Consider the following 25,488-nt stretch of genomic DNA (forward strand, 5'->3'; position numbering starts at 1 on the left):
GGGGGGTGGGGGGGGGGGGGGGTGGGGGGGGGGGGGGGTGGGGGGGGGGGGGGGTGGGGGGGGGGGGGGGTGGGGGGGGGGGGGGGTGGGGGGGGGGGGGGGTGGGGGGGGGGGGGGGTGGGGGGGGGGGGGGGTGGGGGGGGGGGGGGGTGGGGGGGGGGGGGGGTGGGGGGGGGGGGGGGTGGGGGGGGGGGGGGGTGGGGGGGGGGGGGGGTGGGGGGGGGGGGGGGTGGGGGGGGGGGGGGGTGGGGGGGGGGGGGGGTGGGGGGGGGGGGGGGTGGGGGGGGGGGGGGGTGGGGGGGGGGGGGGGTGGGGGGGGGGGGGGGTGGGGGGGGGGGGGGGTGGGGGGGGGGGGGGGTGGGGGGGGGGGGGGGTGGGGGGGGGGGGGGGTGGGGGGGGGGGGGGGTGGGGGGGGGGGGGGGTGGGGGGGGGGGGGGGTGGGGGGGGGGGGGGGTGGGGGGGGGGGGGGGTGGGGGGGGGGGGGGGTGGGGGGGGGGGGGGGTGGGGGGGGGGGGGGGTGGGGGGGGGGGGGGGTGGGGGGGGGGGGGGGTGGGGGGGGGGGGGGGTGGGGGGGGGGGGGGGTGGGGGGGGGGGGGGGTGGGGGGGGGGGGGGGTGGGGGGGGGGGGGGGTGGGGGGGGGGGGGGGTGGGGGGGGGGGGGGGTGGGGGGGGGGGGGGGTGGGGGGGGGGGGGGGTGGGGGGGGGGGGGGGTGGGGGGGGGGGGGGGTGGGGGGGGGGGGGGGTGGGGGGGGGGGGGGGTGGGGGGGGGGGGGGGTGGGGGGGGGGGGGGGTGGGGGGGGGGGGGGGTGGGGGGGGGGGGGGGTGGGGGGGGGGGGGGGTGGGGGGGGGGGGGGGTGGGGGGGGGGGGGGGTGGGGGGGGGGGGGGGTGGGGGGGGGGGGGGGTGGGGGGGGGGGGGGGTGGGGGGGGGGGGGGGTGGGGGGGGGGGGGGGTGGGGGGGGGGGGGGGTGGGGGGGGGGGGGGGTGGGGGGGGGGGGGGGTGGGGGGGGGGGGGGGTGGGGGGGGGGGGGGGTGGGGGGGGGGGGGGGTGGGGGGGGGGGGGGGTGGGGGGGGGGGGGGGTGGGGGGGGGGGGGGGTGGGGGGGGGGGGGGGTGGGGGGGGGGGGGGGTGGGGGGGGGGGGGGGTGGGGGGGGGGGGGGGTGGGGGGGGGGGGGGGTGGGGGGGGGGGGGGGTGGGGGGGGGGGGGGGTGGGGGGGGGGGGGGGTGGGGGGGGGGGGGGGTGGGGGGGGGGGGGGGTGGGGGGGGGGGGGGGTGGGGGGGGGGGGGGGTGGGGGGGGGGGGGGGTGGGGGGGGGGGGGGGTGGGGGGGGGGGGGGGTGGGGGGGGGGGGGGGTGGGGGGGGGGGGGGGTGGGGGGGGGGGGGGGTGGGGGGGGGGGGGGGTGGGGGGGGGGGGGGGTGGGGGGGGGGGGGGGTGGGGGGGGGGGGGGGTGGGGGGGGGGGGGGGTGGGGGGGGGGGGGGGTGGGGGGGGGGGGGGGTGGGGGGGGGGGGGGGTGGGGGGGGGGGGGGGTGGGGGGGGGGGGGGGTGGGGGGGGGGGGGGGTGGGGGGGGGGGGGGGTGGGGGGGGGGGGGGGTGGGGGGGGGGGGGGGTGGGGGGGGGGGGGGGTGGGGGGGGGGGGGGGTGGGGGGGGGGGGGGGTGGGGGGGGGGGGGGGTGGGGGGGGGGGGGGGTGGGGGGGGGGGGGGGTGGGGGGGGGGGGGGGTGGGGGGGGGGGGGGGTGGGGGGGGGGGGGGGTGGGGGGGGGGGGGGGTGGGGGGGGGGGGGGGTGGGGGGGGGGGGGGGTGGGGGGGGGGGGGGGTGGGGGGGGGGGGGGGTGGGGGGGGGGGGGGGTGGGGGGGGGGGGGGGTGGGGGGGGGGGGGGGTGGGGGGGGGGGGGGGTGGGGGGGGGGGGGGGTGGGGGGGGGGGGGGGTGGGGGGGGGGGGGGGTGGGGGGGGGGGGGGGTGGGGGGGGGGGGGGGTGGGGGGGGGGGGGGGTGGGGGGGGGGGGGGGTGGGGGGGGGGGGGGGTGGGGGGGGGGGGGGGTGGGGGGGGGGGGGGGTGGGGGGGGGGGGGGGTGGGGGGGGGGGGGGGTGGGGGGGGGGGGGGGTGGGGGGGGGGGGGGGTGGGGGGGGGGGGGGGTGGGGGGGGGGGGGGGTGGGGGGGGGGGGGGGTGGGGGGGGGGGGGGGTGGGGGGGGGGGGGGGTGGGGGGGGGGGGGGGTGGGGGGGGGGGGGGGTGGGGGGGGGGGGGGGTGGGGGGGGGGGGGGGTGGGGGGGGGGGGGGGTGGGGGGGGGGGGGGGTGGGGGGGGGGGGGGGTGGGGGGGGGGGGGGGTGGGGGGGGGGGGGGGTGGGGGGGGGGGGGGGTGGGGGGGGGGGGGGGTGGGGGGGGGGGGGGGTGGGGGGGGGGGGGGGTGGGGGGGGGGGGGGGTGGGGGGGGGGGGGGGTGGGGGGGGGGGGGGGTGGGGGGGGGGGGGGGTGGGGGGGGGGGGGGGTGGGGGGGGGGGGGGGTGGGGGGGGGGGGGGGTGGGGGGGGGGGGGGGTGGGGGGGGGGGGGGGTGGGGGGGGGGGGGGGTGGGGGGGGGGGGGGGTGGGGGGGGGGGGGGGTGGGGGGGGGGGGGGGTGGGGGGGGGGGGGGGTGGGGGGGGGGGGGGGTGGGGGGGGGGGGGGGTGGGGGGGGGGGGGGGTGGGGGGGGGGGGGGGTGGGGGGGGGGGGGGGTGGGGGGGGGGGGGGGTGGGGGGGGGGGGGGGTGGGGGGGGGGGGGGGTGGGGGGGGGGGGGGGTGGGGGGGGGGGGGGGTGGGGGGGGGGGGGGGTGGGGGGGGGGGGGGGTGGGGGGGGGGGGGGGTGGGGGGGGGGGGGGGTGGGGGGGGGGGGGGGTGGGGGGGGGGGGGGGTGGGGGGGGGGGGGGGTGGGGGGGGGGGGGGGTGGGGGGGGGGGGGGGTGGGGGGGGGGGGGGGTGGGGGGGGGGGGGGGTGGGGGGGGGGGGGGGTGGGGGGGGGGGGGGGTGGGGGGGGGGGGGGGTGGGGGGGGGGGGGGGTGGGGGGGGGGGGGGGTGGGGGGGGGGGGGGGTGGGGGGGGGGGGGGGTGGGGGGGGGGGGGGGTGGGGGGGGGGGGGGGTGGGGGGGGGGGGGGGTGGGGGGGGGGGGGGGTGGGGGGGGGGGGGGGTGGGGGGGGGGGGGGGTGGGGGGGGGGGGGGGTGGGGGGGGGGGGGGGTGGGGGGGGGGGGGGGTGGGGGGGGGGGGGGGTGGGGGGGGGGGGGGGTGGGGGGGGGGGGGGGTGGGGGGGGGGGGGGGTGGGGGGGGGGGGGGGTGGGGGGGGGGGGGGGTGGGGGGGGGGGGGGGTGGGGGGGGGGGGGGGTGGGGGGGGGGGGGGGTGGGGGGGGGGGGGGGTGGGGGGGGGGGGGGGTGGGGGGGGGGGGGGGTGGGGGGGGGGGGGGGTGGGGGGGGGGGGGGGTGGGGGGGGGGGGGGGTGGGGGGGGGGGGGGGTGGGGGGGGGGGGGGGTGGGGGGGGGGGGGGGTGGGGGGGGGGGGGGGTGGGGGGGGGGGGGGGTGGGGGGGGGGGGGGGTGGGGGGGGGGGGGGGTGGGGGGGGGGGGGGGTGGGGGGGGGGGGGGGTGGGGGGGGGGGGGGGTGGGGGGGGGGGGGGGTGGGGGGGGGGGGGGGTGGGGGGGGGGGGGGGTGGGGGGGGGGGGGGGTGGGGGGGGGGGGGGGTGGGGGGGGGGGGGGGTGGGGGGGGGGGGGGGTGGGGGGGGGGGGGGGTGGGGGGGGGGGGGGGGGGGGGGGGGGGGGGGTGGGGGGGGGGGGGGAGGGGGGGGGGGGGGGGTGGGGGGGGGGGGGGGTGGGGGGGGGGGGGGGTGGGGGGGGGGGGGGGGGGGGGGGGGGGGGGGTGGGGGGGTGCTGTGGGGGGGTGGGGGGGGGGGGGTTTTTACCTGGGCCAGGTATGAAATTTCAGGTATGTGAACATCTGAAAACACTCTCGCCTGACTGACTATAGTGGCTGGGAATTTTCAGAGGAATTGGCCCAGCAGTTACTGAGGTACCCTGTCATCAACACATACACGGTTAGCTTTTTATATATATAGATGTCCAAGAATTAAGATGGCATCCATCTTAATCTGAACTACCAAGAGATGACTTCCCCCCATTTTGCTGTGGACCTGCATGCCAACAGACATAGGCCAAACAAAATAAAGTGCTTATTTGCTCAAGGAATAATTGCACGGTAGAATTCATTGCCAGATAAGGTAATGGTGGCCAAGAATGCAGGCAGCTTTAAGTGGGGATTAGAAAGATTCATGGAGGACAGGTCCACCAATGGCTAAAGAGAATCTCTACATTCAGAAGCAGTAAGCTCTGAAGGATCTCTATACCCTGTTTGTTGGCCCTTTGGACAACTGGTTGACCACTATATGGAACCACTGAGCTGACTCTTATTCAGCAGGTCTCTTCTCATATTCATGTGCAATGATTTTTAATAATATTATATTGCTTAGCCTCACGGTGGTTATAGTCCTGATGTTATTAATAGATACAATTTCTGCAGTATACAACAAAAGCACTGAAATTCCCATCTGCAGTTGCCAGCAACTAATTAAGTCATGGTTTCTGGGTCAGATTTAATCAGAATTTCTTTAGTACTTTAGATACAACAATTAGAGTTAAGAGGAAAAAATAATTATTTTCAAGAAATAATGAAAGGCCTAACAGATAGGTTCATCTCACAAGCAAGAGACAAAACAAGTAGGTACCTCAATGAAGAGGCCAGCAAGTACCATCTAGACCAGGGCTGTCCAACTCTGGCCCTCCAGATGTTCATGGACTACGATTCTCATCAGCCCCTGCCTAGATGAAACCTCTTTCTCGGGGGAATTATAATGTGTTGCTTAATTTAAAAAGGAGCTGTCAGCCAAGCTCTTGTTCCCAGTACATAAAATGGAAATAATAATTTAGCTACCTCAGAGGAATTCTGGAGGAATGTAAAGTTGATGAAATACTAGAACCGGATGACAACAATAACAAAAACTGAGTTATATCCTTCGAATTCCATTGAGTCAATGAGTTCAGAAGGATGTAACTGTATAAGAAGCACTGTTACTGATGAGAATTACCCCCAGCTTTAAGCCATATGCGTATCTCTCAATATTTCTTTTATATCTTCCTTGTTCTGAAAATTAACTACACACAGAATACTATGCCAATCATGAGATTGCCGCTGGTATCTGAGCCACCAAAAAAGTAATCATTTATTGTCCTTGAAATGTGAGTGAGATCATATGTTCTATTTACAGAAACAGTCTCAGGGATGATTGGAAAATATATATTGACTGCAACAGAAAAGCCGAAGCTTTGCTGCTAATCCATGCATGGGGAGCAATGATTGGCTCCTCTCTCTCTCTCTCTCTCTCTCTCTCTCTCTCTCTCTCTCTCTCTCTCTCTGTATCAAGCCACTACATGCATCTTTCTCATGAAACTTGCATTGTGGGCATGCTAATGCTGGATGCAGTTGGATCAGTCTGTGTTCAGTGTTCATTGCTTTCCTAACCATGGCTCATCAACACGGAAAAACTCTGGTTGGCAATGGCAGACCAATTATCACTACATGTGAACCAGACATTAAATTTATACTTCCTTTTTTTGAATCCGTTAGCCTGAAGGCCTTGAGATACGAATGCAAAAATGAATTAATTTTTTGGTAGCAGGCTGATTAAAGCCACTGGCACTATAAATCCACATTCTTGTAATATAGCTGAGAGATATGCTAGAGCCATGAAGATCAATATTTCCAGCTTGCATTAGGGAGAAGCTAGAGAGATACACATCTGTACCCACTGTATTCTGAGTGATGTGTTATAACTTTCTACCATGTACTTTAAGGAGCACTGATCCCTGCCACACTTGTTTATTTACTCCATATATATTTCACTTTTCTCTCAGTGGGGACTCAAAATCATCTTACTTCATTCTCCTAATCCTAAGAATACTTTCCTGGGAGTAAGCCCCAACTGAGTCAGATTCCATGTATATTTGCACAGGCTTTTCTCTTAGAAAGTGAAGAACAACTTACTCGAGTGTATTGTTGAAGGCTTTCACAGCCAGAATCATTAGGATGTTGTGGGTTATCCAGTTTGTATGGCTGTGTTCCAGTAGTATTCTCTCCTGATGTTTCGCTTGCATCTGTGGCTGGCATCTGTGGTAGGCAAAACATCAGGAGACAATACTACTGCAACATGGCCAAACATCTTAACTTAGGAGCTCCCATCAAGACTGTGATTGTGCTAACACTTACTTATATTCAGCAATGCTCCTATAGGGGTCCTAAATGGGCATACCACAAGATACTCCCAGGCGGTGCCCAGCATTTATTTAAATGAACATTACATTACACCTGGAAATTATTCCTGCCCTGCTAATAGTGCTGCCTGATTGATTTAATGCCAGTTAAGGACAACAAATTGTGACAGAAGGTGTTCTGCTGTGAGCCAGCGTGCCACACAGCAGCATAAAATATTTCAGTGTCAGGAAAGAAGTGTTCATCCAGGCTGAAAAGCCTCTAGCCTGAAATGAATGAATTTAAGCATGCTGCAAAGTCTAACATATGTTTGTGTTCAGAAGACTGTGGCCACTGATTGCTTTGACACTGCATGCTATGTGGGAAACATGAAATGACACACACATATAGAAGAATAACTGTGGCTTTGATCCTAAGAACAGTGGATAAGGGAATCCATGGAATGGTTCTGTTCCTCTTCTTTCTTCCACTTGTTTCCCCCTTCTCTGAAACCCCCCCCCCCCCACTACTCCTTAGGATTGAAAGATCCTGGGGTAAGACTTGCATGTTTTGGGTGGGAAAAAATTAAGCATGAGCAGAAAATGGCAGAAATTACCATCTAGTTTTGTGATCTCTTCCATGTGTGAAACAAGAGCTCTCACAATCATGGACGTAGGTATAGATTTTTTATGGGGTGAGTTTGGGGCCGGGCCACACCTCCATCCTCCTCTGGGGACATGACCCCACCTCCGCAAGCCTTGCCCTGGCTTCAGTGCTTGTAAAAGCAGATCTCTGAGGCCAGGGATGGCGGACTCTCTTGCCCCGCCTGCCCCGTGCCCCCACCAGCTGGATCCCCAGCCGGCAGTCTCTTCTGCCCTTCCCTTTGGGCAGAGGTGTAGCTAGGAAAAATGGAGCCCGGTGCAGAATCTGAATTTTGCACACACACACACCCCGGCAGCCACTGTGATGCTGGAATCCACCCCCCAAAAGCGTTATTTTAATGGTGTTTAAACTAGGGAGCCCAGATTCTCCTTTTAAATTCACCTTAAAGGGAGAATCTGGAGTCCCTGTAATGGACTTGCCCCACACTGAAGGGCTGGTGTGTGTAAAAGGCCTAATGAAAAGGCCTTAGTAACATCCAGAGTTAAGGCAGCAGGCTTCACTATACAAAAGACCCCATTTGATTGGTTGAGAAAGGCACAGTTGCCTATGGCCAGGGTTACAGGGAGCCAAAGCGCTGGCGGTATATATAGACAGTGAGGTACCTGTCAGAGTTTAGTCAAGATTGAGAGTCAAGATTGGGAGAGAGATTCAGGAAGAGCCAGCATTTGACAGAGAGCAGTCTGTCACATCTGAACTGAAGGATTCTGTCTCAGCAGTGTTAGCTGACAGAAGTCCAGTTACTCTTCAAGCTGTGGAGGCTTGTCAGAGAAAGGAGGCCCTGAGTTTGGTTCAAAGTGACGCGCCAGTCAGTGGCTTGACACTAAATACTGTCCAGACCTAGAGTCTGTTCTACTCTGTGTAACACCAGTCTGGGAAAAGCCCGATCCAGAGGCAGTGAGGCCAGTTTGGGACTAGTATGAGAGAGGGTGGCTTCGTATGCCAGAATCTCACAGGGCATAGACTGTGTGTGTGTGTATTCAGTGGGTTGTGGATCAGAAAGGACTAGTGTCTGTCTGTTAAGAAAGTTAGTAGATCTAAAGCAAAATCGTTCCTGAAGAGACAGCTACGTGTGTCTCTCTGTGTGTGAGCCAGTTTAAGAAGCCTTTCTTTTGTTTTTAGAAGAAGAAGAAGAAGAAGAAGAAGAAGAAGAAGAAGAAGAAGAAGAAGAAGAAGAAGAAGAAGAAGAGTAGGAGGAGGAGTTTGGATTTATATCCCCCCTTTCTCTCGTGCAGGAGACTCAAAGGGGCTTACAATCTCCTTGCCCTTCCCCCCTCACAACAAACACCCTGTGAGGTAGGTGGGGCTGAGAGAGCTCCGAGAAGCTGTGACTAGCCCAAGGTCAGCCAGCTGGCATATGCGGGAGTGTACAGGCTAATCTGAATTCCCCAGATAAGCCTCCACAGCTCAGGCGGCAGAGCTGGGAATCAAACCCGGTTCCTCCAGATTAGATACACGAGCTCTTAACCTCCTATGCCACTGTTGTCGATTCGTTGTGTTCAAGTTATCCTCGTGCCAGCCTGCGTTTGTGTGTGAGAGATTGAAGAGTGCCTGTTTGTGTGGCTAGAATCCCAGCCAAGTTTGAGTTCCCTCCATTTTTGTATATGGGACTCTGAAGGACATTCCCCTCAGACCAAGAGCGAATGTGAGGTGAGATCCTTTATTATATTTGGCAACCAGCAGCAGTTTTGGGGTTCCTAGTTCCTTTTCTTTAATGGTGGCAGCAGAGTGAAAAAGAAGATCCCTGAACACTAGCCTGGGATATTTTGGGTGGCAAAGGAAACCCCGCTGGTCAGTTTAGTGGGAACCTTGATTGTAGGTCACCCATCCCGTTACAATTGGTGGCTAGTGGTGGGATAATATCTCTCCCTCGCCAGGAACATAAGCACCCCGTTACAGTCCCCAGTTAAAACAACATTGAAAGTGATGCTGTTTGGGGGTGGATTCTCCCCCACCCTGAAACAAAATCACTTTCAATGTTTAAACTGGGGAACTCAGATTCTCCCTTGAAATCCATGCCAAAGGGGGTGGATGTAAAAGGAGAATCTGGGGAAATTTGGGGGGTGCCTGCTGTCAAATGTGTACCCCCATCTCCTTTTAGCTCCCATTGGAAACAATGGGGGATGGGGCACTCCCTTTGGGAGTCCATAACTTTTGACCCCCTGAACCAAACCTCACCAAACCTGGGTGGTATAATCAGGAAGTCTCTCAAAAAAATCCCTGAATTTTTGGTGCTGCTACCCTAAAAACTGTGTCCCCTGCAGGCCATAAACTGAAAAACACTTAAAATACAAAAAACCCCACAAACGGAGGGCGGAGCTTCGGACATGTAATGAGGGAGGTTAAACCTGGGAACCCCTCCCTTACTTACATCCTTGCTCACAATAATGAGCAGGGGCAATTTCCACTAACAGCCCAATCCAAAGCCCCCAGCAGCTGGTGTCGCTGAGGGCTTTCTGGTGGCATGCAGAGAGAGAAAAAGGTACCTACCCTGACTCTGGAAAGCTCAATGGACTTATGCCACCCAAAAGGGTATTTTAAGCCCAGGAAGCAGGCCATGGTGCCACAAACCCAGCCACAAACCCAGGAACACCTAAACCTATCCCTTCTCATGCAAGGGTTCAATGAAGATGCCAGCGCAGCTTCACAGTGGTCTGCACTTCCAGCTTTTGCTGCAGTGGAGGGGGACAGTCGCTGGCACGTTTGCCCCCTCTACTGGTGTGGGTGCCCTTTGCTCTGGCAGAAGTGGCAAATTTGTTGGCTCACCCCCGTACTGCTGCCTCAAGCAGATTTGGCTCCCCTATCTGGATTAGGTTGTAAGTCTCACTTTTCTCTTCAGCCCTGTCTTGGAAGAGGGTAAAAAGGAAGATATTTGTCCCTTAAACTCCTTACATTCAGGCCTCACCTAGAGATTGGTAAACCTAATATAGCACTGACCTGTTTATCCACCAAAAATTAAGAGCTTTGTGTGATCTTGGACTAGAATCAAACAGATAAGCACTATTTAGGGTGCCTGAAGTTTTCCCAGGATTGTAACTGATCCCCAGACTGCAGAGACAGTTCCCCTCAAGGAAATGGCTAAGTTCCTTCCTAAAATTCTGCCTTTTTTGGACACCATTCTTAAATCTCCCAGAATTTTCCAAAAAAGAGCTGGCAACCCCAACATAGCCACCTATTTTCAACAGAACAGTAATGGGAAAGTCAGGTGCTCATATCAAAACTTCCCTATATTGTGCCAAGCAAAGAGACCTTCTCCATCTGGCATTTATGGGTTCATTGGAGGAAGTGTAGAAAGTAGCCTTCCCCTCCTTCATCATGCCTAGAGTCATCTGAGAATCTCTATAACAATTTTGTTTTTAATTTATATTGCTATGAGATGCTTTGGAAACCAGCTTTGACTGAAAAGTAGAATAAAAGAATTCAATAAATAAATGGATTATAAAAAAATGTGGAGGAAGATAGGTTTGTCCTTCATCTTTTTATAGAGTTATATGTTTGCTTCAAAAGCATAACTACTTTCACCTTAAAATACATATTTGCATTGTATGAATATTTCAGATTTTATACATGTTACCTTCTGGAATTATGTTATTTGGGGCCAGTTTATAAACACAAGTTCAATAAAGCATCTCTAAAAATACATGCCTTGTGAAGAGGAGTTAGAGGCTGTTAGAACATTCCTTGTATAAAATGCATCACTGAGTTTCAGAAAACAGATTTTCCTTCCCTGACAAGGAAAAAGTGAAGTATCCGAATTCAACTTTCATTAGACATTAAATAAGCATGCTTAAAATTACACTGTCAAAAATATTTCTGAAATATTGCAATACGAACAAATGGTTAGGATCCTGTCCCCACTGAATTACTTGAATGCTCTAAGAAAATTATAACAGTAATAAGAACATTCTGTGGGCAAATTAGATGAGCTAAAAATAGTGTGCAGATCTAGCCCACCTGCTTGGATCAAGGTAATGCCTGGTATAAAATAGCTGAAGTCAACTGGAAAAATAGCAGCATCCTTCTCTTGAGCCATTGTGTATCCCGTGGAAGCCACAACTCTGGCAGTGCTGCTTCATTCCTTCTGGCAAGGCTTTCTCTCTTTTTCTGTGTTGCCAAAAAAACAGTTGATTGATACCTGATGGGATATTTTGATTCTGGTGCATCTGCTCCTTCTTTCTGGTAATTTTCATGCTCCTTTGAACTTTCAACACACACAGCTAGAGTTTCCCAGTACCTGATGATAAATGAGGTAAGAACCAGAGTACCAGAGGAGTATCTACCAGATACAGAACTAGTAGACAAGGACAAAGCTCCCTGCTCAGCTTTGAGTTCCAACTCCTGCTGCTCTGGAAGGTGATAGCACAGCTGTGGTCTGCACCAACCCCAGGGAGCAGCAGAGTTCCACCGGCTGCCCATTAGTTTCTGGGCTAAATTAACCCTTTAAAGTACTTGGTGCTAGCTTCAAGAGGGCTTCGCTCTTCTAAGCCCAGTGACTTCAACTTTGCTTAGAGTTATTTTGTAAATTACTTGAGGGTGAGAAATACCTTAGTTGAGGCTGAGAAATATGTACCTTGGCCTTCAAGAGTTAAAAGAATCAAGTGGCAACAGGAACAAGATGTGTTCACCATTATTATGAAATTTGTGCCCACAAGTGATTTGCTAGATGTTCTCTTCAAGCATCTTTAGAATGAACAGTGAAAACATTGTTTTTGTCAGGCACGTGGGAAAAAGGGGGAGGGATTTTCCGCCCCCAGGAGTGCGCCCGGTGCACGACGCACCCCCCTTCTCCCTTGGCGCTCCGCCACTGTATTATCTCCAAGACTTCAGAACACAGTGAGCACCAGAAAATGTATTGGCAGGTGCCATGGCACCTTTAGACACCACACCAAGAATTATTGGTCTACAGAATGAAGTAAAATAAAAATAATTGTATGTAATTTCATGGGGCAATGATTTGGTTCAGTTGAAATGCTCTAGAGAAATCATAGCAAACGGTGCCTGTGTGTGTAGTCTTACATAGAAACAAGCAGGGCCTGTTCTAATGATTACATGAAGGTCATTACTGATGATAGGTAAATAACTGATAGAATTATAGGTGCATGTCTAAAAAGTAATCACCATTGTTGTGTAACTTGTTAAGGAGAGTGGCTCGAATGCTGCGGCTGCATGGGGAATTCTTCAGCTCCTTACTTCAGCAACGCAGCCCACTAAACACTTAGGGCAAGGCACATTTTCTCAGTTTAATGTATCTTGCAGGCTTGTTGCATCTAAGCTAATCTAGTCTGAGATAACATTGAAAATAATTTGCATCTCTAATTTGAATCCAGGTCCAGACAGAAATGTAAATAGTACTGGTTAAACAGTGCTGACTTGTCTTCTTCCCTCCAGCTAATTCTTGTCCTATTTTGGGATGTGGAAAAACTTCCAATTCATATGACTAGTAACAGCAACATAAATGTGACTTTGCCTTAAGATTAGTCCTATTACACTGCTGCCTGGTTCTCACTCAGGCTTTTGTTTGCCTCATTTCTCCCTTGTGGAAACAGTATAAATAAAACATTATGATAAACACATTAAAAACAACAATGGCAAAACCCATAAAAATTGCACATTAAAAACTCCAATAATAAAAGCCAAATTAATCAAGATACAGTTCTAAATAAAACTATCTTCAACTGCCTCCTGGAGATCAACAATGAGTGTGCCAGGTGCATTTACCAGGTTGTTCCAGAGTTCTGGAGTTTGCCATGGAAAAGGCCCTGTCTTGTGTACCCATCAAAGAAGTGGGACAGTAAGGAAGACAACTCACCATGATCTTAATTTTGGGGCAAGAACATTTGGGAGAACACCAGTCCTTAAGAGATTCTGTTTCCAAGCATTTGGTATTAGCTCAGTTTTAACAAAAATTTTGAAAACTTTGAAACATACAAACCAGGAAGATATTCTCTGTGACATTTAAAAATGTTTTGGAAAGAATTATGGAGGAGGGTGCAATTAAATTGGTTGGTTTGTGATGGTTTAATCAATACATTTAATTACATCATATATGATTTTATCCAGCTGGGCAGAAAGGAAGCAATATTAATAAAATAAAGTTGACTTTGTAACTTGGTAATAATTAGGGGGTTGATCCTGTGCCCATATAATTACAGTAAACACTTTGCCCTCCAACCCAGCAGGTGAAGGACTGTTGTACAATGTGTATTTCACTTCTGCACTGTTCACAAAACATACACTTTCCTCTCCATGGCAACCATCTCATCATTAGACACAGACACCATCCCACACCAGTATTTACCAGAAATCAGAATGCCTTCCTGAAAATTACTTTGGGTAGCTGAGAACCAGTTGGAGTTCATTCGTTTTCTCTCTCTCTCTCTCTTTCTTTCTTTCTTTGCATATTGAATTCTCCTCTCTTCTTGGGTTGCTTGTGAGGCAAAAATACGACTGCCAATAAAGGCCACTACTGTGTCAAGGGTGTGAACCAAGAATCTCATTGTTATTGGACTTCTTGAAACTGTGGTGGATTCAGCATGGGCCAAAAAAGGTAGTGTGAAAAGGGTTTCAACCCTTTTACACAGTTTTAAGCCCTTTTACACCATTAAAAACCATTTCACTCTGTTTTCACACTGTGTTTCTTTGTCCATGCGAAATCTGTGTGTTGCTCAGAAGCACAGAACATTCTTCAGGCAAATAGTGTATTCAACACCAGCCTCTGGAATTAGCATGTAACAGAAAGCCTCTGAACTGGCCAACTCTGAACAACTGTAAAAGCAAGAGGCCCAGAATTTTTATCTTTATTTGGCCAGTGATCAAGCTGGCCCAAGCGTAGGCGTAGCCCTCATAGTCTCTACAAATTATTTTGGGAACTGGGTGCGCTTATAACAGTACACTTGGTCTCTGCAGTTCAGAACAGACAGTAGATTTCATCTTTCATGGATCACCTCCTTGTCCATGTGTCTTAGGCCTCATTCTCGGACAAAAGTTAATGAGATAGTGATGAAATGGTAGACTCCCAAGGCGGCAGAATGGACTGAACTACTTCAGCCTGGAAAGGATGGTTTCCATGTTCTTTTGAACGTTCCTTTGCCTAAGAAACAAACAGAAAATTTGCAAAACTATATCATGTCTCACAGAAAGATAGATGATCAATGCTGAATTAATCTGCAGTCACTTCCTGGACCTTCTTTGTATTGAAAGCAGGTCTTAGGGGACCAGGAAAAAATGACAAAATTGAAAGGTTTGAGTTCCGAAAATCTGATGGGTGGAGAAGAACTCCTAGGTGACCCTAAGCAGAATGCACTTAAAAACACTGTGTTAGCCCAAGGGATTCCAGAGATATCCCAGCCATTTTGGAAAAATCGGGGGTCTGAAATTCAAAAAACCAACTGTTGGGAGAGAATCCTCAGAAGCCACTGAGCAGAATGCAGTTAAATCTGATGTTAGGCCAAGGGATTCCGGAGATACAGGTGGTTTTATCCACAACAGCCAACACTGGAACTTCTTCCTTTAGCTGAAGCATACTACTTTCATTTCCTCCAAACAATGCAGAACCACATTTTATCCTTTGGTGGGACAGGCTATAGCAATTTGTCTGCTAGCTGATTTTTAATTTGGAGTTTTTAAAATATGAAAGCATTCAAAACCACAAACAACTGGCATCTCCAGGTGGGCTCTGGAGGACTCCCAGAAACATGACTAATATCAAGGCTAGAGATCAGTTATCCTGGAGTAAAAATAGCAACTTTGAATGGCACTACAACCTTGCTGAGCTTCCTCCATTCCCCATACTCCATCTGGAGCATGATTGCCTTCCTGATTATGAAGGGGAGTTTACTTGCCTGTTCCATGGAACATCTACTTAACATGAAACAGCAATTAGAACAAGCAGGAATGTAGGTAAATAAAGGAACACCAAACGAAACATGAAATTCTGTGGGGTAAAGTGATTTAGTCTGGGAAGGCCCAGTTCATGGATTATGCATATTGGATTGGGTTTGTGCACATGGGTGTTGCACAATAGCTTGAAATTAGTGGATGAAGGCATGAGAGGTTGTGAATAGATTAATTTTGCCTTGTGATTTCATTTGTCCATGATAGAGGGGGAATCTCCCTCTATAGAGAATTCCAAATTTGAATATAGTTTTTCCTTTGAAAAAACAGATGTCTTTGCTATGTTACATATATTTAAGTACAATGTGTAGCTAGTTTCCCCTCAAAGGATTAAGCAAGACATATATTTCTTACCTGGCAAGGACCATGGAGAATTGTAGTAATTTTTAAATAGAATACGATGAAGGTAATCAGTAGTTATCACTCCCTGCTGGGCTCTGTCAAACAAAAGATGTGACCTATCTCCTTCCTTTCATCAAGAGACACCGCATGTCAGGATTATAGCATGCTGAGTATTGAAATGAGTAAATATTGATTATAGTACGCAAGTTTAGTCACACAGAAAATTACAGTTACCAGCAGGGTTCAAAAGGTATCTGCATTTATTTTCCTGGACTGTTGTGACACATGTTTTCAATAAAGGACAAATGTGACAGTACTAGGACTGAAGTTCTCTCTCTCTCACACACACACTCTTATACACCCACCCACAGGTTCATAATGTAAAAACACAAAATTGTAAAGTTTTGGCCTGTACCACTCAGGTGATCGGAAAGGGAACACATGGTTGAATGTTTCCCAACCTTTAAAAAATACTCTCTGAACTTAAATGCTAAAGTTTTGGCAAAATATTTCCCTATGATAGCTTTCTATATATAGGGGTGGGGGGCGGGGTTTCTGTATGCGGTTTCCATCTGCCAAAAAAGAGGTACTATCTAGGATTCATGATCCTGTAAATGAGCTTGTCCAAGCACACACTCAGTCGCACACTCTGACTCTAGTAAAGGCATCACACCATGACTTGAGATTAACAGCTGAAAACATAAGGTATTGGGAATGGATTTATTTTGCCTTGTCATTTCATTAGGCTATTTTTTGTTCCTCTTTAACAGATCCAAGCATTTTGTGATAACGTTTTTTCTATCACTAAAATGGCAGCTGTATCTAGACCTTTATTAAAAAGTGTTATAATTACTACCAGCAGTAAAATATTTTAGCCAAGAAAACAGATGTCACAGACTTTGGACAGGGGAAGAGATGAAAGAATACTGTGAGAATAATATTGTGGCTCATTATAACATTCTGCCATGTCTTTAGCTACCTTTTAGTGTTTTTCCTCTCTCCGCAGGGTACTAATTATTGTTTGGATGTGAATGCACTTTTTAACCTCTCCAGGATTAGTTTCCATTCAGTACAAATGTTCTCATTAGGAAGACATATAACATGAGGAGAATATAAATGAGGAAATTTGTGCAAGTTACTAATTTTTCCCCTATTGATCAAAGGAACAGTGAAGAAAAATATGCTACCATGTTTATCCTTGATTATTTCCAAAGGTGAAAGCTTCAGCTTTTACTACAAAAATAAGATCACCTCTTTTTTTTTGGGGGGGGGGGGGTGAAAATCGTAGTTTGAATGGAGAATATTGTAGCATTTCATAAAATGTTAGCATCTGTATGTGAGCAATGCCTTTTGGTAAGTGAAGGACACTGTTGTAAAATGGAAGTAATGAAAGGATCTGATATCGTTCAACTTCAGAAAAATATCTCTTTTTAAAAATAGAGCAACACTAACCTTAGCTTGTATTGTCAAAACTGCTGTCTCCTTTTCTGGTACTGGGGTATCACTATGTATGGTGATGTGTACATATTATGGAATATCAAGCTGTTTCCAACTTACAGCAGGCCTAAGCATTAACACCCAATCATTAGCAGTCTTTCTCAGGTCTTGAAAACTGGGCTTTCCTTAACTGATTCAATCCATCTTATGTTAGGTGAGATCTTCCTCTTTTCCTGCTGACTTCAACTTTTCATAGTGTTATTGTCTTTTCTAGTCTAACCTTTTCATAATGTAACCAAAACGCAATAGCCTTGGTTTAATCGTTTGAGCTTCGAGGCAGAGTTCAGGCTTGATTTTATCTAGAACCCACTTATTGCCTTTTTTGCTGTCCACAGTATCCATAAAATTCCCTTCCAAAACCACATTTCAAATGATTGACTTACTTCCTGTCACTTTTCTTCACTGTCCACCTTCCACACCCATAAATTTTAATGGGGAACAGTATGGCACTTACTATCTTGATCTTGGATGTGTGGTTAGAGTTATCTACAAAAGGCTTGATGTGGTTTAGGTCCTACTGGTCAATTTTTATTTTATTTATTAAATTTATAGACCGTCCTTCCCTGATGGGCTCAGGGCGGTGAACAGCCACAGCATGCCACATGCTACAGAATAATTGCCAGATCAAAATTTGAAATATTAGTGTAGAGTTTCAATGCCTTTTCTCTGGAGGTTTTGGAGCAAAACTTTCCCAAATGAAAAGTGGGACAATACTCGAGGTAAGATATGTGCCTGGCATATCCTTTCCAAGTACATGCTGCATCATTTGCATTCTTAATATATATAGAATACCAACATTGTAACTGTCATGTCATAGAACATTGCCAGGCGTGATCCACTGTGTGCAAATGGAGGCAAAAGACTGAGGAGAAAAATTGGGGTTAGGTCTGTAGTTAGCATGAGAAAGCTGGTATTTGTTCTGGTGTGTAGTGGTTTCTCAAGGCCACATAGCTTGAAATAAAGAGCTTATTGTTTGTGCCTGTGTTTACATTTGGTTATGCTTGTCACTTGTCACAGAACCAGTACAATCAAAGCATGCTTTATGATGGCAAAACGGCCTCTTTGTCTTGGCACCTCACCTTGGTATTATGCCAAAGTGAAAGGAACAAAGTTACCCGTTCCTACATAGATATTGGGGCTCAAAAAGCTATTTTTTTGTTCAGTCCCTAGATGTTGAATATTTGTGTCACATTGAAAAAAATAAATGTGATAGTCCTTTGGGAGGAGACAGGTAGTAAGGATGAAATATGAAGGATCATTCTCTTCTGCTTTAAGACACGAGGATTCTCCCGTCCCCAGAGGGCTTTGTATGATTACAGTTGCGCAGAACATACTTTAAGATGGTTGACTTCTGTGATGCTTAAGGTTGGCTGCAGCTGCACCCTGACAGACTCCTAAAGTACCTCTCAAACACTGCCTCTAGCCACTCCTAGAGACAGGCTTGTTGTGAGTATCAAGTAAGTTAGGCTTAGCGTTACCATTTTAGTACAATAACCAAGTTAGAACATAATGAACACGAAAGGTACCAGAGATGGCCACAGAGGTGTCAGTGTAGACTAGAGCTGAATAGATAAGGAACATTTGCTCTTGGGAATCTCATTATTCCTTGTTACCCCTCCACTCAGAAATGGTGGAATCCCACTGTAGACTAAGGCTTGCTCAGAGGGATTTGGCCCTTGGCACATTTCAGTGTAATTGCTGGTGTGAATACCTTAGAACTCCCACATAGCTTGTTAAATCACAGGTATGGTTATGAATGTATGCAGGATTTTTGGGTCTCAGCAACTGACATCAAAATGTAGGTAATCTGTACTTATCCATTATTTCCAGTGAGTTTAGCTTTGAATTATGGCTTAGCATCTCATAATAGTCATAGTATGGCCCAAAAGGTTTTTAAAAAGTGCAAAAAGCATTTGGAAAGTACTTATTTTCTCTACCGTTTCTTCTGCACAGACTAGTATATAAAGGTCTAACCTTGGGATTTTTCAAATGTCCCTGAAATAAAATAATGTACTAATGCTGCAGTGTTGTTCCTCTAGCAGCTTTCGGATGGTTGTTGATAAATATGGAAAAGTTACATATCAAGAACAACTTTTAAAGAAATGATTAGGTAAGGTTCATTTTGTTTTGTGATTTTACAATAAACACTGAGAAATTTGAAACATTCTTGTTTGCATGTAAACAACAGCAGAAATAGTATTTCAGCATCTGTACATAAATTTTAAATTCTGCTTAAGGGAAAAAAATCTCCAAATCAAAACCACAACATATATACAGTATAATACAAAACATTGGCTGTACAGTTTAAAATTAATCTACACATTATTTTTTCTGAAATTGTTACTTTACAGCTACTGGTTTGTTAAGGATCAATGAATCATGTGTTCAAACCAAAATAAGTGTTTACAGAGGGGGCATGATCCAACCACTGTTAGAAAGTCTAAAAATCTTACTGATTCCAGTAGGAGAGGGTTATGTATGAGAACTTACCTCACCTCTTGAAATATGTGGGGCTTGTTCAACATTGTTTTCTGCATGTTTACTCAAAGTAAGTCCTTTGAATTCAGTGACGCTTGTTCTTAAGGAGTGAGTCCTGATAATGATTCTTTTGGGCTTCGACTACAGTAGCTGCACCATAAATTGCTTAACTTTGACAGGATTTTACTCATTCATGCAGGCTTTTGAGGCACTGATTAAGAGTATCTGATATCTGCAAACTGCCCAGTTCCCATAAAACAACCTAAATAATCTTCCCAGAGATGTTGTATGATAAACTAAGGGATGGTGGTTTGGGGAAGGAATTACAGGGTTAACTCAGGAGAACAAATCTACCCAAAATAAGGGAATACACAATTCAGTAGCACTTCCTGCAGTTCTTAGATTGCACTGAAGTACTGAACCAGCAAGCTGTGGTGCAGATATGTCCTCACACTTCCTCCAGCAGTAGTAAGCATATGAGATGGCATTAATCTAACTTAAGCAATGCTGAGTAATTATACTGGATTTCCATTCTCAAGGTGAACCATGTTTTAAAAACAAGAATGCCATTTCTGTTACTGAATGACTAAAAGCTGATTTGCCCTTCTATCACAAACGCATAAAAGATAAGATCACATAAGATTAAAACAAAAAAAAATTATGTGAAATGTATGGATTTTGGAAGCATGCATTTGTATGCCACATTATGTATTATTTTTTTTCCTTTCAAATATTTTCATGTAGACCTCTCCCCAAGTAAACGAGACCAATTTGTTTAACAAATGTTCTTTGTCTAAAAATGAAATTGTTGGGTTTCGCACTCTTTTAGATTAGAGGCAGGAGGTGCAGCACCAACATGACTTTCCCAGATGCTGCTGCTTGGAAGTCCTTTTACAAGAAGTTCCTTGTATATTTTCATCCGGATCTCTGGACTTGACAAAAGTGCCTTTATCTGATTCAGCTTGGACAACAGGGACAACAGTTCTTTGTGCAAAGCTTCCTGTACTACATCAACTTCATGGCTTTTACCTAAAAGAAAAAGGTGGTACAATTTTGAATACAATTAATTGTATTTAGAAATATTAATGGAACCAAAGTATCAAAAAAGATGGCATCTTTGAGAAACACAGTTTTGTCCATATGTGCTTCTTATACAAAACGTGATGTTTAGTAAAAAATATCAAATTTCGGTATGCAAAAGTTATTTAACAATGAAGCATAGTGACAGGATATAATGAACAATTCCCATTTTGTAACACACTGGATAATAGTAGCAGTGACTGATATTAGTGACCACACTTCTGAGCAATGTTTCTTTTCCAGTGCAACAAAAAATTCTTCATTTCAAATATACTTCAAGTAAACAGTTGTATTCTGCAATTTTGTGCAACAAAATGAATGGCATCGTTTTCAGTTTGGCTTCTTTGGAGATTTGTTTTCATCATACAAGCTCTGATCTCTTCAAATGCACTGAAAAGATTTTCTGCAGCTGAAGCAGCTCTCTTTGTTGGTCGGACTTGTTCATCCCTCCCTCTCTCTCTGTTTTGCCTTTCTTCCCAGGATTCAGTAGCATTTTGATTCTTAGCAGTATTTATATCCAAGTCATGATGCTCTGAAAGATAGGATCTCCCATTCAGACGAGGTATCCAATACTAGATAATAACAAACTCAAGATGGCCATAGCAATTTAGCAGAGCTGACCTACAGGGCAAAAACATGGATATTTGTGGTAGAGTCATTTGCTACTGTTGTTCCCACTTTCCTTGCTATTGCCAATGGCTGCCTCCTCAGTTTTCACTGGGCTTGCACAATCAGTCTGCCTATTTTTGTTTTGAGTTTCTTCTAGATACTGCTGCACCGCTTTCAGGACTGCGTTCTCCACGAGTCTTTTGCTGAGGCTCAGCAACTCCGCATCATCTGGCTCTGCCCCTCTCTTTTCACCTACACACCACAACAGACAAAAATCAGTAAACCAGCACAGGTGGGGGCAAAAGCACACAACCCATAGAGTGGTTAGGAACAACTTCTCAGCCTTCCTTACCCACCACATCTTGATAGGCAAGTTGATCTGAAGCCACTGAGCGTTGGCTTCAGTTTGCCAGCAGGTTGCTTAAGGAAAGCAGGAAGGGGCTGTTCAATGGCAGATCCCCAGCTGTATCTCACGCAATGCTTTCTGGCTCTTTTGTTGCTCATCTGTTTGCTGAGGTTCCAATGGACTGTCACTTAGCTCTCCCTCTGCTCCACTTATAGCACCTTAAACTGTACATCTTGGGCCCAGGGAATAAACTGGGAGCACCTAGTGCTGAGCCTAGTTGAAGCTCAGCATGCGTGGACCAAAAGCCAGGATGAGAGATCACTGTAAAAACCAGGGGTTAAAAAAATGGATTATATTTATGACCTATAAACCTCAACCAGCAGCTGCTTATTTTTCCACTTTATAGACTAGTTACATTTTTAACAGTTGACTTGGATATGGAACATCAAGGTCCCTAGATGCCTCTTAAACTGATATTCGTCTCATATTAAATTGTAATATATTTTATAAGTCAATGACTCATGTCGGAGTATATTAAATACCCTATTAGAAAACTAAATATTTGTTTCTCTATGAAGTTGTAGTGCATAAATTTAAAAACCGACTATTGAGCATAATAACTTTAGGCTCTGCAACACTGTCCATGTATCATGCCTTATTTTATTTATTTATTAGATTTGTGCCCCGCCCTTCTCTGAGGGGCTCAAGGCGGCAACAACAGTTAAAACCCCACATCAGATGGCAACTTACAATTTCAGACATATCCCTCCCTCCCCCCGTCCCAGGAGGCCAGAAAATATGTTAGGAGATGTTAACCTGACTGGCCATCAAGGGAAGCTTGGCGGAATAGCTCAGATTTACAAGCCCTGCAGAAACTGCTCAGGTCCCGCAGGGCCCTTATCTCAGACGGGAGTATATTCCACCAGGTAGGGGCCAGGACCAAAAAGATCCTGGCCCTCATTGAGACCAGCCGGATGGTTTTGGGGCCAGGGATTAGCAGAAAATTCTCCTCCGAAAAGTGGAGGGGCCTACTAGGGCAGTACGGGGAGAGGTGGTCCCTAAGGTATGTGGGTCCAGGACAGCTCAAGGCCTTAAAGGTCAATACCAATACCTTGAAAATAACCCAGTACTCGACCGGCAGCCAGTGAAGGTGGAAAAGGACAGGTGTTACATGGTCCCTACTCGAGGCCCCTACTAGAAGTCTCTCAGCTGAATGTTGGACAAGTTTCAATTTACGGATTACATTCAAGGGCAGGCCAGTGTAAAGCAAGTTACAGTAATCTAACCTGGAGGTGACTGTTGCATGGATCACTGTGGCCAAGTCAGAACGGGATAGATATGGAGCCAACTGCCTTGCCAAAGATGGTAAAATGCAGTCCGGGCTGTTTTGGCGACCTGGGCCTCTAGGGAAACCTCGGAGACTGGTCACCCCCAGACTTGTCACTGACAAGGCTAGATGTAAGGCAGCGAGGCCAGCACAGGCAGACTAAAGTTGGCCGGCATCTCCCCGTGACCGACCCACAAGACCTCCATCTTTGCTGGATTCAGTTTCAACCTGCTCACTCTTAACCAACCAACCACAGCTTCCAAACACTGCTGGAGAGCTTCAGGGGCCGAGTTCGGCCGGCCTGCCATGGTAAGGACCAGCTGGGTGTCATCTGCATACTGATGACACTGCAGCCCAAAACTCCAGGCCAGCTTGGCCAGGGGATGCATATAGATGTTAAAAAGCATTGGGGAAATGATCACTCCCTGCGGCACCCCGCAATTGTGAGCAATTTTAAAGGGAACGCTTCTGCTTTTGTTTCCTGACCTAGAGTATACTCAAAGTTTTAATGAAATGTATTGGTGTACCTTGACTGGCCATTTAAAGTTTTGAGTGAGAAAGACACAGGGAGAAAAGGGGTCAAGAAAATAATATTTGCAATTGCAATCTTTGTAAAATGTTGCTGCTGGAGACTGAAGTGTGGAATGCTCACACTTTATTTGTGTCAGGATGGGCCCCTTGGCTCATCCCCCCTCCCCCTTTCAGCCTTCCAGGAAACAAAAGCTAAAATGCAGCCACAGCTCTCCAAGGTGTAGCCAAGCCCCTATCCTTTGTAATGTTAACTCTGTATTTGAATGTTGGTATTCTTCCCTTTGTTATCTTACTGTAACTGCGTCTCTTGGGCCCGGCAAGGGGATGGGCCAAGGGCAGCAGGGATTTAAGGTTTGGTTCTTTCTATATTCCCCAGAATTTGTCTATCCCTCGCATGCATAAGTCCACAATAAAGTCTTACGTTTTTTAAAGAAAACTACAGGTCGCTTTATTCTGGGACTGCGGTCTCACAATTTGATGCTGTGCAGCTCTTCCTGTAACCAAGTGTGGTGCTCCCTTGACATGTTTCATTCTTTGTACGCACTCATGGTACACTTTGGTTCCTATTACTGCTGCCGGCATGAGCATGTGATATAGGTGGAGGGGACGGGACCGCAGTCTTATAAGGCCTCTCCCGTGCCTGTAGATAGGTGGTAAGATTATGGTGACCCACAACCTTCCCAAACAACGAGAACATGAAATGGTTCTGAACAATAATTGGAAGTTATCATATGTGAACTACCCTACTAGTTTGTTCCATAGCATCTATTTGTTACAAAAGAAAAATTTAGTTTACAAAAGTAACAAAGGAGCTAGGAATTAAAAATATAGGTTACAACTACACAGGCTACACAACTAAATTACTGATTAGGTGTTGCCACATGTTTTTATTGTGGCAGAACAAACCACTGTAGTAGTAATCAGACTAAAATATTCACAACCTGACTCTAATGTGCCTTCATTATCCTAAAATTCTGCTTCTGTTTGGTAAACACAAAAACCTGACCTGAAATGTCACAATGCTTTCTTTCAGCAGTGAATATTATATGACAAGCAACATGATACTTTTTAGATGGCCAGAGCTGTGGAGATACAAATTGCCTTGTTTTCAAAATCTGGGATTATTAGCTTGTTTGTTTTAACAGTTTGTTAGCTTATCACAGATGGCATACGGATGTAGACAAACATAAAATTAACAGAAAAATAGACTTTTAAAAGCTATGCTATGTTTTTCTACATGTGCCCACAGCTCTCATATTAAAAAGTCTAATGTGAGAGCCCGAAGGGAAGTTCTGACACCAAGCTAAAATGATCTTTATTTCTGTTCATTCAGCTTTCCAGCAGACTGTAGAGCTCTAGGGACAATATTAAGAAATGATAGTTCAGCTATCCTTCCCCCCCCCGCCCCCGCCCCCACACCTCCCACAAATAAAGTCGAATCTGTTCAAGGTCTAAATCAGATCTAAATCAGCATAAGTCAGGGAGCCCATTATCATCTCATAATTGTGCAGTCATTGCATACTTATGCCCTTGTGTGTAAAGCCATAAGACTCATTAATGATGTGCATCCTGGTGTGCACGATATAAGAGATTTGTAGTGTTATCAGTGGGAAACACAAGGCAGATTTAGCTTATATTCTGATGAAGAGCACTGATGCTTAAATATTGCCATGACTCATCTTTGAGCAGTAAGAACTCATATTATTTCATGAAACAGTCAACTTTTGAAAGTCAGCTTAACTTACTCTCCCTCTTTTCCTCTCTTGTGTGGTTTTCTAATAGTATGTTTCACCAGACAATTTTGTGTGATTGTGATTTTGTATACTAGAAAGAGTTTGTACAGTTTAATCCTATATCCTGATACATCCAGGTTTTGCCACTGCAAAAGAATTATATCGCAGAAGCCTTATATCTAAGGGCCAAGTGTTGGTCCTCGTCACCCATGGGCATTAAAATCCATACAACAGGGCCAGTCACAGCTGGGAGACAGGGTTATGCAAGCTTTTACAGAAAAACCTGATTGGTAGCATAGAAAATCTCTATAACAACAAGAGAAACACACATGCAAAATATTTTTTTTAAAAAAAATCAGAGTTCAAGTGCCATCCTGAGTTGTGAAGGAAACCAAAAATAGTGCCCAAGACTGGAGTAGTGGCAAACACAGTTGTTGGGAGAATCACAGCAGGAGCCAGTAGGGAAAGGGAAGGGGAGCCAAGAAAAGCAAGGAAAAGAAGAATGAAACAGATGAGGCAGCAGGTGGTGCAGGGTGGGGGTAGATGTGATTTCCCTTGTTCCTTGCGTCTCTGTGGTTCCCTTCTGGCAGTTCTGCACTAAATGTATCACTATTGTCCTTAATATTACAAGCTGTCACTTGAAGCTTTCCATAATTTCCTTCACTTCTTACTGCTCCCTCTACTTTAATTAGAAGATTTGTCTCTTTTTATTTGGTACACACATCACATCAAA

At 49.3% G+C, this 25,488-nt stretch overlaps 1 protein-coding gene across 3 annotated transcripts in view; it reads right to left on the minus strand.

Annotated features, from left to right (window-relative positions):
• Nucleotides 1–18,732: 18,732 nt before the first annotated feature.
• The window catches only part of AKAP7 (A-kinase anchoring protein 7), a 155,510-nt gene continuing 148,754 nt past the window's right edge, over nt 18,733–25,488 (minus strand). For 2 of the 3 annotated variants that reach the window (XM_048490637.1, XM_048490661.1), the window contains exon 7: nt 18,733–20,158. In XM_048490637.1, coding sequence (XP_048346594.1) covers nt 19,923–20,158 — 236 coding nt within the window. In that variant the 3' untranslated portion in view covers nt 18,733–19,922. Of the gene's footprint in view, nt 21,071–25,488 lie in introns of all 3 variants that reach the window. The other variant, XM_048490643.1, reaches the window with a different exon arrangement.

Source organism: Sphaerodactylus townsendi, linkage group LG01 (assembly GCF_021028975.2).
Source record: "Sphaerodactylus townsendi isolate TG3544 linkage group LG01, MPM_Stown_v2.3, whole genome shotgun sequence".
Lineage (NCBI taxonomy): Eukaryota > Metazoa > Chordata > Lepidosauria > Squamata > Sphaerodactylidae > Sphaerodactylus > Sphaerodactylus townsendi.